At 42.7% G+C, this 11,787-nt stretch overlaps 1 protein-coding gene and 1 long non-coding RNA gene across 2 annotated transcripts in view; one reads left to right on the plus strand and one right to left on the minus strand.

Annotated features, from left to right (window-relative positions):
* Vdac3 (voltage dependent anion channel 3) overlaps positions 1–7,823 on the minus strand; it is a 12,949-nt gene extending 5,126 nt beyond the window's left edge. Inside the window, exons 1-5 of the mRNA XM_029480685.1 lie at positions 7,720–7,823; positions 5,663–5,731; positions 4,520–4,569; positions 4,354–4,356; positions 1,153–1,333 (exon numbers count right to left, since the gene is read on the minus strand). Of these exons, the coding sequence (XP_029336545.1) occupies positions 1,153–1,333; positions 4,354–4,356; positions 4,520–4,569; positions 5,663–5,731; positions 7,720–7,774 (358 nt within the window). The 5' untranslated portion in view covers positions 7,775–7,823. The remainder of the gene's footprint in view (positions 1–1,152; positions 1,334–4,353; positions 4,357–4,519; positions 4,570–5,662; positions 5,732–7,719) is intronic.
* Positions 7,824–10,845: 3,022 nt separating this feature from the next.
* LOC110300397 overlaps positions 10,846–11,787 on the plus strand; it is a 14,878-nt gene continuing 13,936 nt past the window's right edge. Inside the window, exon 1 of the long non-coding RNA XR_002378565.2 lies at positions 10,846–11,142. This is a non-coding gene — a long non-coding RNA (uncharacterized LOC110300397). The remainder of the gene's footprint in view (positions 11,143–11,787) is intronic.

The following is an 11,787-nucleotide window of genomic DNA, read 5'->3' on the forward strand; positions in this document are numbered from 1 at the left end:
CACACTGCACACCCCACCCCAGTGCAGGGATTAGAGGCACACACCACCACTCCCGGCTCTTACCTCCCACCTTTCTTTATCCCCTTAAGTCCCCTCCCCTCAAACCCAGCCCTCCTCATGGTTCTCCCATCAAAACATAAATTAAGCTGGTTATGGTGGCATGTCCCTAGAGTCCAAGATACTCAGGAGGCTGAGACAGAAACCTTAAGCCCAGAAGTTTGTAGCCAGCCTGGGTGACATAATGAGGACCCAATCTCAAAACTTTCAAAACATTAAAATGTAAGAAGCTAAATCCTAATACATTAAATAATCAAAGTTACTGATGAAAATTAATTGTTCCAATGTAACAAAATAACCGTGTTGTTCTCTTGAAATGACATTAACAAAGCCACCTGCTTTAGCTGTACCCCTCCCTAGGTGCTAATATAGATATACCTTCAACACTCAGCTAGGCATGGTGGCACACTCTTGTAATCCCCACACTAGAGGTACAGGCAGGAAAATCAGGAGTTCAAGGTCAACTTCAAAGAAAGTCTGAGGTTCACCTGGACTACAAGAGATCCATTCTCCAAAAGGAAAATACAGTACCCTGAACACAGTGTCTGACAAAACGTTCTCCTTCAAACATTAAAAANTGCAGAAACATCCCTGTACACCTAATTTTGCAAAGATTACAAAAGTAATCTAAATTAGAGAGTCTGCTCTCCTCAGGAGAGGATGATCAACTGTATAATACAATTAACTAATCAGAACAAAGATAGTGTGGTTTCCTAGAAAAGTTANGACANACCAAGAAAGTAAATAAACAGGCTACAGAAAGAAAATACGGTAGAAGACATTTAAATTCCCACTCAGATTACATTTTGTGTTTGTTCAATTTTTTAAGGATTATTTTTATTATGTTTACTCACGTGTATCCGTGTGTACTTGTACAGAAGTACATACATGTGAGTGCAGGTACTCGTGAGGCAGGAGGTTTAGACCCCCTAGAGCTGGAGCTATGGGTGGTTGTGAACCACCTGACAAGCAAGGTGCTGAGAACTGAACTCAAGTCTGGAAGAGCAGGACTTGCTCTTAACCACTCAGCGTCTCTCCAGCCCTCGTTATTATTTTTATAATGACATTATGTGATATCAATGAACTATTAAACCTACAAATAACTTCTAGTGCTTTTTCTTACCTTGTTCTCCCAGGAGATTTCCGTGCCGAGAGTATTGTCTGTGTTCCACTTCTGGGTGAAGGTGAGCCCATAGCTGCAGACCTTGTATTTGGTCTCGAGGTTGCCCGATGCTTTCCCTGTGTCAGTATAAGCATGACCTGAAGTAGAAAATTCCTGATAAACAAGAAAAACATTATTATTTTAAAATGACTTCACCAAACAGAAACCAACCCTAGCCTTCAACAACATACCTTCTGCTTCCTTCCTGTCTCTAACCAGGTTTAGAACATTCCATTACTCCTTCCTTCTTATTGATATTTATTATTCCACATATTTTTTTAATGAGCATATTAAATTTTTAACTTTAAGAGAAAAATATCTTTCATGGAAATAAATGCCTTTATTAAAAAGGTAAAAATACTGAATTTTTCATGGCCTAAGATGACTATCAAGTCTCTAAAATACTTGTCAAACAGTACATTTAGAGGTGATTAAAAACCTAAACACTAGCTTCAACTTTCTTTTCATAGTCAACAGTTTAGTACTTTGTAACCAGGNGTAGAAGTGTGGGGGTGAAGTGGAGGGTGAGGTGGGATGGCNTGAGGGGTAGAGGTGGGGTGTGCTGGGGATGGAACCCAAGGCCCTGCTCACAGCTCTATCACTGATCTATATCATCAGCCTATTGCTTTAGTTATGATTGACTTAGTTTTATTTTATGTGTCTATATGAATGTCTGTATATATGTATGTATACTATGTGTATGCCTGGTGCCCATCAAGACCAGAAAGCAAACCGGACCCAGTGGAAATAGAGTTACAGGCAGGTGTAAACTGTATGTGGTGCTAGGAACCAAACCTGGGTCCTCTGTGAGTACAGCAAATGCTTTCAACTGCTGAGCCATCTCTCCAGCTCCAACTACTGTTTTTAAAAATGTATTTTTATGGGCATGTGAAATAGCTTAATGGTAAAGTGCTAGCCTAGTGTGCTCAAGGACCTGAGTTCCATCCCAGCACTAGAAAAGGAAAAACACTGTGAAAATANACACTCAACATAACCGTGATCCTTTTCAATTACATACTGACATAGCACTCAAGCATATTTACAGTGTTGTCAAACATGAATGCTTCAACCACAAAACTATCTGTAAAACTTTCACCATAAACATTTTCAAACGACACCTATTTTCACAATAAAACAGAATTTTTAATTGCCTTTTTCCTCCTTCTCCATCAGGCCTACCCTCTAAAGTATCAAATAATCACTCTGAATGCTGTAAGTGTATCTTCCTCCCAACTTCAGTGTCCCTTCCATCATGTGATAATTAGCAGTTGGGAAAAGACCTTCTTTCTAGGGGACACAAACAGTCAATACCTGTCACTGANAATCTGTGACTGCCCAGAAGGAAATGTCTGCCTGACCCTGTTTTCAAGGAGCATTTCTGAAATCTGGCCAGCAGCATGGAAGGGGACCCTTCCTAAGCAGTTCTGTTTCACTGAGGGCAACAGGCATCCTCCCTTTAGCCCTAACCTAGTTCTGCACAGATGAAACTGTGGGGAACTATATACGACCTGTAACACTACACAAAAAGCTTCCAAAATAAAAACCATGCTGTCCACTTAGAGCAAGGCATTAAGAAAAACAATACAGCATAAGCCACGTTTAACGGCTCAGGTCAATTCCTTAATGTGAAACTGTTTGCTTTTAATAGTAAGTCTAATTGTCTAATATTACAGTTTTATATTTGCTTCCCAATAATGGCAAATGTAGTAAATGTAACTACTATGGTGTTATTCTATGTCTTCCTCTGTCTCTTAAAGTCAGACGCTTTTATCAAGAATCTAAAGCACCAGACACACAAACTCAAAGAGANGGCTACCACTGTTCTAAGCTGAAGTGCAGAAATTGCCTCAGTTTGGGTCTAATTTGACAATTAGTAAATTAAGTATAAAATATATTTACAACATGAAAATGGCATCTTCAGCTATGTGTTTAATGTTCGTAAGCAACACAGACAAAGATCATGTAAAACATAAAAAATGTACAACAAAAGACAAAGTTAATCCTAGGTTAATAGAGACAAAAGCAGCCCCAGAACAAGCACACAGGCAGGCTTTTTCCTCACCATCTGAATGCACACCGGCACCACAGCAGCATGAAAGGAAGAGAGAAAGGTACAGTTGACTTTTCCAACACTACTGTAACTTGTGACAATTCTAAAATGTGTACTTAGAAGGCTGAGGCAGGAGCATAGCAGGTTCAAGCCTATCTGGGATACAGGGTGGGTTCAAAGAAAACACTGGCACCTTAGTAAGAACTTGTGTCAGATTAAAAAGTAAAATGGGGCTGGGGGCTAGGGTGCAATTCACTGGTGGAATACCTGCCCTGCATGCATAAGGCCTTAGGTTCAATATGGAGTACCAGAAGAAAAAGTTAATCTACTTGCTGAGATTTACTGAATGTCTGCCTAATGATGTTTTGAAAAATATGTCAACATCTTAACTTCCAATAAAAAAGACTGGAAGAGAATCAGTTAAAAAGCATAAAACTGAGCTTGGTGGTAGTGCAAACATTTAATCCCAGCACTCAAGAGGCAGAGGCAGGAGATCTCTGTGAGTTCAAGGCCAGACTGGTCTACAGAGCAAATTCCAGGACAGCCGGGGATACACAGAAAAACCCTGTCTCCAATCATCATCATCATCTTCTTAAAAAGCAACAAAAACCCACATAAAAACAAGGTCTTCCGAAGGACTAGGGTTTTATTCCCAGCAATCACAAGGTGACTCACAACTGAAACTCCAGTTCCAAGTGGTCTGACAGTCTTTTTTGGTTTTCTTGGGCACCAAGCACANACCAGGTTCAGACATACATCTAGGCAAAATGCCCATACACATAAATAAATTAGTTCACTTTTAGAAATATAAAATAATCTTGTATATGTGTGTGTATACATATATAAATTATATTTCTATATTTTGTATAAATCAATAGTGAAAAAGACATTAAAATTAATTTATTTTTATAAAATGTGTATAAACCATTATAATGAAAGTAAAGGTTTCAGTACTCATACCCATTCATGAAAGTTTATATATATATGTGACAGGAGTCAAAAATATACATTCTGTATCATCTAAGAGTGAGATGCCTGATACTCTTATGAAGACAAAGAATCCAGCTGCCAAATTCAACCTAACCATCTCCTGGCTTTACAGTCCCAGTGAGTCCGAGAAGGGCACTGCTGTAGGGCAGGCAGCGGTGTCAAGAGCATGCTGCTGGTTTTTACAACAGGAAACAATTATTTTAAAACCACGACCCTTAAGTTAACATACTTTAACCATTAGAAATATATTAGGTACTTACCACTCCACTGCAAGACTTGGTTTTCAGATCTATTTTGACCATGCCAAACCCTAGAAACATTCAAAAACAAAGTAATATATACAAAATGTAACTTTTGCTCCAGTTTTTTCAACTTAAAAAATATGCAACTAATACATTACACATCCCATATGGAAAACACATGGTATTCTCATCAGACAAGAAGTTGAAAAGAAATTGAATTATGACAAAAGTATAATGCTAAATGCCCTAAAAAATGAATAAACTCACACCTTTAAAGTGTAAAAAAAGAAAGACAGAAAGGAAAATAATGCGCTATTCTAAAATCTAAAATGACTCGCATATCTATGTGTTGTGTGTATATGTACGTTTGCGTATGTATACGTNTATGCAAGGTAAAAATATAATGAACATTAGTAGTAAGAAAAAAGTATACAGCACAGAAAAATCAAAAATTTACTATTTTAAAACCTAGAACATTTTCTAATTGTAATAAAGATAATATATTATTACCAAAGAAATAAAAAGATGACATTTCTACTGCCATTAAAAATCAGTATATTAAAAAGCATTGTACAGGCTGGGAATGGTAGCACACACCTTTAATCCCAGTACTCAGAAGCCAGAGGCAAGTGGATCTCTGTGTATTCCAGGCCAGCCTGGTCTACAGAGCAAGTTCAGGTCAGCCAGGGCTTTATTTTATCTTGGGACCCTGTCTCAAGATAAAATAAAGAAAAACAAAACAAACAAACAAACAAACAAACAAACAAAAAAACATTATACAGAGAGGGGATAAGCACTTTAATCATAACCAGAACTAGTAAAATGAAGCATAAATATTATATGTGGATGCTACTTCATATTACAGATAATATTAGCTATGCCTATGTATGTGTGTATATATAACAACTGCTCTCTTAATGTTGCAAAGGAGCCTAAGGAATGAGAGGTAAGAGGCTAGTAACAGCCCTTAATACCTGTGGTATACATTAATGGTCACTTTCCCTTACTTTACTAACAGAACACATCTTGCACATTTCACCAACTGAGCTATTCCCCAGCCTACAAAGCAAACATTTTAAGGATCTGTAAAAGCATGTAGCTGAATCCTCAGAATTCACCACGAACCCTGACTGGACATAAAATTTACCATTGTGTACTTACCATACCCTTTGTTAAAGACATCCTTGGCAGCCTTTCCTAGGTCGCAGTAAGTTGGTGTGTTACACATAGCTTGAAAATGAAAATGAAAACAAAAATTAACCACTTAGCATGTTCACTCCTAACTCTTCNACTCTTTCATCCCGAGAAGATTTTTTTTTCCTTTGCACCACTAACACTATACCTTAATGCAATCAACATTCAAAGATGGAGTTGTCCTAAAACTAGAAAATAAGAGTTTACTCTTGAGATCCAGAGCTTATCATTTTTATTGCATTTCAAAGACAAGCATCTCACAGGCTTTGTTACACTGAGTTTTCTTTTTCACTGTGTGTGTGTGATAGGTACACACTTGTGCAGGCACACATGCATGTGTCTTATCCTCGGGTGCCGTTTACATTTTTTTGAAACAGGGTCTTTCACTGAGCTAGCTCCGGAGAGCTCCAAGGTCCTTCTGCCTGTCCACACCTCTTCGAAGGTGGGATTACACGTACACACTATTATGCTTGGCCTTTTCAAATGGGGTTTGAAGTTCAAACTCAGATCCTCGTGATTGTGTACTTTAGCAACTGAGCTATTCCCTGGACCACAAAGGAAACATTTTATGGAACTGTAAAAACATGCAATTAAGTCCTCAGGGTTGAGGTGTGAGAATCTAGCTTCAATCTCAATACCACACCCCACAGGAAAAAAGTACCCTGGTGTGTGCCTGTAATCTCTGCGCAGCTACTGAAGCACAACAGTAACAAATTCAAGGCCAGTCTAGGCAATTTAGGGAAACTCTCCAAAAGGGAGGTTGTGGGGATTGGGAGGAGGGAGGGTTAAAGGCCTTCAGGGTTTTAATATTTTGCTACTCTGAAATTCAGTCCCTAAAATAAGACCTGATGGTTCAAGCCTGCAATCCTAGCTAAAGAGAATGAGCCCAGGCCTGGGCAACTTAATGAGACTGATCCAAAGACAAGAATAACAGATTAAAGAGAACTGGGAACACTGGTAGTAGTAGAACCTTTGCCTAGCACACAGAGGCCCCAGGCTAGTCCCCATACCACTGGGACTGGCGAGAGTTCAATAGTGAAGAGCGCTGGCTGTTCTTCTGTGAGACCCTGACTTAAAGCGTTATCTCCCTGAAAGGTAAAGCCCCTAAACGTTCCCCTAAGCTTGTTTTCCCTGATCTCGAAAAATACAGCCAGAAAGAAGCTCTTTGTTCTCTATAGCCAGCAAAAAGCCTTTTTGTTTCTATACCTTACAACCAGAGATGTGACCTAGCCAGGCGCTTGTCTGGCTCCCTGTGCCAAGGACACGGAGATAAACTCCACAAAGAAGAGCTACAACTCACTCCCCACTCCTCATGCCTTGTAATTTTACCAAGGACACCGGCCAAAAAAGAGCTGTAGCCAACTCCTCCCAANTCCTCACTTTTTCCTTTAAAAGCCCCCTACTGTGACTGGTCANGGTCGAACTCCCCTGCCCTGCACTGGCAAAAGGAGTTCAGCTAGCTGACAATAAAGCCTCTTGCAGTTTTGCATCGGGTGTGGTTTTCTCTCAAGTTANTGGAGTGCTGGCCAGCTCATCCCGGGAATTGAGTGGAGGTCTCCCCAGTTTCGGGGATCTTACACTTCCAAAGGGTGTCAACATGGCCTCCCACATCATCTTTAACTCCAGTTCCAAGGGCTACAATGACCTTTTCTGGTCTCTATAGGCACCACACACGTGGCATAACACCCATACACACAAAATTACAAAAAAATTAAAAAGAAGAAATAAAATGTAAAAGCTTTGAAGCTGGGTGTGGTGGTGGTACATGCCTTTACTTTCAGCACTCAGGAGGCAGAGAAGGGCAGCGTGAGGCCAGCCTTGTCTACATAGAGAGTTCCAGACCAATCAGAACAACTTAGCCAGACCCTGTCTCAAAATTTAAAATAAAATAAAAGGCTTCAAGAGACTGAACCAGGTGTCTCAACAGACTACAGTAGGAGGACATCAAATCCATGATCAGTCTGGGTTCCAAGGTCCTATCTCAAAACACAAATGAAGAAACAAACAAACAACAACAAACCCACCTACGAAAGCTGGAGTGGTGGCTGAGCAATGAAGAGCGCGTGTCAGGCAGCCCATAACCACCTGTAACTCCAACTCTAGGGGATTTGACACACTCAGCAAGGATCTGTACACAGCTGACACACATACAAACACACAATATAATAAATAAAGATTTTTAAAACCTACTAAATGAAATATACTATTCAAGAATGATCTTTCCTAAAGCTTTTCTTAACGTTATACTTTTACTATTAGCCAGAAATAGAATTGAATCTATCTGCAATAACCTGCTTACCAAAAATAGGTGTGAACTTTGAAATTAAAACCTTTGAAAACCAAGATGCTTTCTATCTTTCCTACTCATTATTTACCCAATTTCTATAGAAAGCCAGTAAGACCCTCATTCTGAATTCTCGGTGAACACAGATCCCTGCAGCATTTCTATTGTCTTCCTGTTAAAGACTCAAAAGCCAAGTCTAAGCAACCACTCAACTACCTCAAATAATTCCATGAGCAGGATTTTATGACACCAGAAAATTCCAAAGTACCAGTCAGCTTCCAGGCACTNCCACCTGGGGGCCACATGCAGCCAAGGATGCAGCCTACGATGTGACTCTACCTACAAAAAATAAAGTAAACAGGAGATCTGAGGCTAGTGAGGTGGAATTAAGGCACTAACTGCCAAGACTCATGACCTGAGTTCTGTCCCTCAGACACACTCGGTGGAAGGAGAGAACCAACTCCCACAAGTTGTCCTCTGACACAGCCAGTGGCATGCAGGCATCTAAACACATCAAACTAACTCTCTAATTTGGGGCTAAGATAGCTCAACGAGGTACAAATCACCAAACCTAACAACCTGATTCTGATGCCAGAACACATAGTTGGTAGAACCAACTCCCCTAAGTCATCCTTTGACTGGCACACAGGGGCAGAAGAAGCAAAAGCATGCACAAGTGCAAGTGTGCACGCACACATGAAATATATACATGAATAAAGATAAATAAATAAAACACAGGGTGGATATGGGGAAACGTGACTTCAACCCCAGCATTCAGAGGCAGGGGCAGACACAATTTGTACATCTGGAGCAAGCTAGAGGTGCTACATAATGAGACTCTGAATCAAAAAAAAAGAAAAAAAAAAAAAAAAGCCTGACTGCATGACCTTAATAGATGACAAAGTTGTTGTTGACCATGAACTTTGTAGATGAAGTTGTGTCAGATCAACAGGTTGAACACATCTTCCAGTTATGATCACTATGCATGAACTATGGACACTTTGCAAATCATTTAAATAACTACCCTGTATATTTATACTCAGTCAGTCCAACTCTTAATCTAATTCCTGCTAGGCTTTTGCCTATAAATAAACAGGGCCTTGGTTTATAGCCCAGGCTCGCCTCAAACTTACTGTGTAGCAAGGTTGACCTCTCAACATATGATAGTCCTTAGCTTCCGGGGAGCTAGGATTATAGCTGTGTGCCACCATATTCAGCAAGACTCATGTCCTAACTAGAAAGTCATTTAAAATTTGTACCTGTCACATGCACGCACTATGATATAAAGTTAAGAGGAAAGAGCATACAAAAAAAAATCATATATAAAGTCGGGGCAAAGGAGATGGCTCAATTGGCAAAGTGTCTGTCACACAAGCATGAGGAACTGAATATGAGGACCCACACAGCATTGGGGTAGGGAAAGAGTGGAGACAGGAGGATCTCTCAGTTCAGTGAGGAGACCACTGGACTCCACATGCATACGTATGTGCACACAAACGTGTACATACACCACATAAACAAGTTCACACACACACACCCAACATTTATAGAGAAATGGGGATGGCCTGTGGGTAAAGCACTTATCTTACATAGAGGAGGATCTATAATTGATGCCATGGGTTTTATCCAAGGCATCAACCAAAAGGAAAAGTTAAGGAGTCAAGGCGAAAGAGTGGTATTGATGTTCTACATCAATCTATAATAAAATTCTGCTCTATGTTACAGAGTTTGGAGTCCACTAGCAGGGTAATTTTACAGTCCCGGTAGTAACGTAAATCTTTTGCCATCATTCTAGGAGGGAGGAAACGCAGGTCTTACGTATTCAGACAGAAACGTTTATACAGTTTTAGGTTTTCATACTGATCAGGGAGAAAATAAACCAAGGTGGTCGAAATATCTAAGTGCTATTTACAAGCTGCGTTTAGCGTTTTTGATCCACTGTTTCTCAAAAATCATCACTTTGCAAAAGTCAAGTGGCTAACTGAAGTCGTTCATGCCCAAACTGTCCCTTTTTCGGGCCCATGATTCTAATGGGAAATGCACTGCTGGTATGATCAAGCAAAAAAATCGAGAAAACNCAGACTCCATGTTACTCGAGAGTCAAGCTACAACCTCACAATCATCTTAGCGCTACAAGACAGCTATGCACCATGCCCTGAGGCTGCATTAGAGCCCAAGAAGACGACAAAAGGCACTAACTAGAGGAGACAGCTTCTCTTTTGTTCCTTGTTTCTGCTTTTTAAGATGCATGAAGAGCATCCACCCTACGGCCGTCGGGAGTGCAAGACACGCCTGACAGGTGCTGGACACGCCAGAGAGCGGGGTGAGGACAGGGTCGGGTGTAGGTTTGGGGTTCCGGACTCGTCCTCTCTAGAAACCGCCCGCCTTCCAGCCTGGCCCCGGGCAGATCGCCAGTGCGCACGCCGGGCGCGGCGGAAGGTCGCGGCCGGCCCAGGGCGGCGACTCCCGCCCTCAGGCGACCAGCAGGGTCCGGGCAGCGGAGTCTCNCCTGCCTCGCCTCGCCCTAGGTCGGCGCTCCTCAGCTCCTCCTCCGTGGCCTCGGCCGGCTCCTCAGGCCCGCCGGCCGTCCGCCCACCCGGCCCGCGGCAGCGGTCGCCTCACCTACAACCCGAGGGTGGGCCCGTCCCGCTCCACCAAGGCAACGCTGAAGGTCTTCTCGAACCAACGCCGTCTGCGCCTGCGCGACCTCGCTCCCCAGCCGCGCCTGCGCGCCTGCGCGCTCGTCGCTCCCCCAGAGCGAGTGCGCGCGGCGCGGCGCCGAGCCTCAGACCAGACGCGCAGGGGGCCCCGCGGCGGGCGCCTCGGCCAACTGTCCGGCTGCGCGTGCGCAGGCGAGTGCGCCTGCGCAGTGAGGATCCTGCGGGCGGGTGACCGGCGCGGGGTGGTGTGGAAATGGCCGAAAGGCCTTTGAGGACCTTTGCTGGGCCGGGAGGCGCGGCTCTCGCGAGAACGTGCCAAAGCCGTGGCTACTGTCCCCTGAAGGGGCGCGGGCGGGCAGGGCGCCAGCAGAGACCCAGGGCGGGCTCTGCGGACGCNAGCTGCCAGCCAGAGTGTCGCTCCCAGACCCTGCCACCCACTCTCTGGTGGATGACTTGCAGGTCTTTATGGGAACTTCGTCCCAGGTCANCTGTAATTTTAAAATGTGAGTCTTCTTAGTTGGATCGATGAGAAAACCCAGGCCCTAGGGGTTAGGCGACTGCGGGCTTCTAAAGCACGCAAGTTAAGAGAGAGAGAGAGCTCTTCTTAGAAGAGAAATCAATGTCGCAGGAATTGTGCAAGGAACACACCACTGCTTTAGAGCCACCTTAGTGACAACCGATTCCCCAGCAAACGGTTAAGGAGATCCCGATGGTTCCCAGGAATCACTCACTCCGCGGATTATTTACTNAAGTGGAAAGGACCTTCACAGCCAGAAAATCGCCTTCACCAAGTGATTAAAGCTAGCTTCTGGTGCCGTGTCATTCACAGAAAGGGACACAAGTCGATATTCTTACATTCTTGGTTGTGAGCCTAGCCTTTAACGGCTGAACCATCTCTCCAGCCCACGAGTCAGTATTCTTAACAAAGCATGCAATTTGTCTATGGGCAAGAAAGCAAATCCAAATTAAGGGACCTTCTGCGAAGCAACTGCTCAATCTTCAATGTCATGAAAGATGAAGAAAAGGGTTTAAGAACAAAAAAGATGTAATGCTGCAGTGTTTTTGTGATTCTCAGTTGGACTGTGGATAAAACAAAAGGGCTATTAAACACAACCAAGCAACTGAGGAGATGTGAGTAAACTACACTC

This window comes from Mus caroli, chromosome 8 (genome assembly GCF_900094665.2).
Source record: "Mus caroli chromosome 8, CAROLI_EIJ_v1.1, whole genome shotgun sequence".
NCBI lineage: Eukaryota > Metazoa > Chordata > Mammalia > Rodentia > Muridae > Mus > Mus caroli.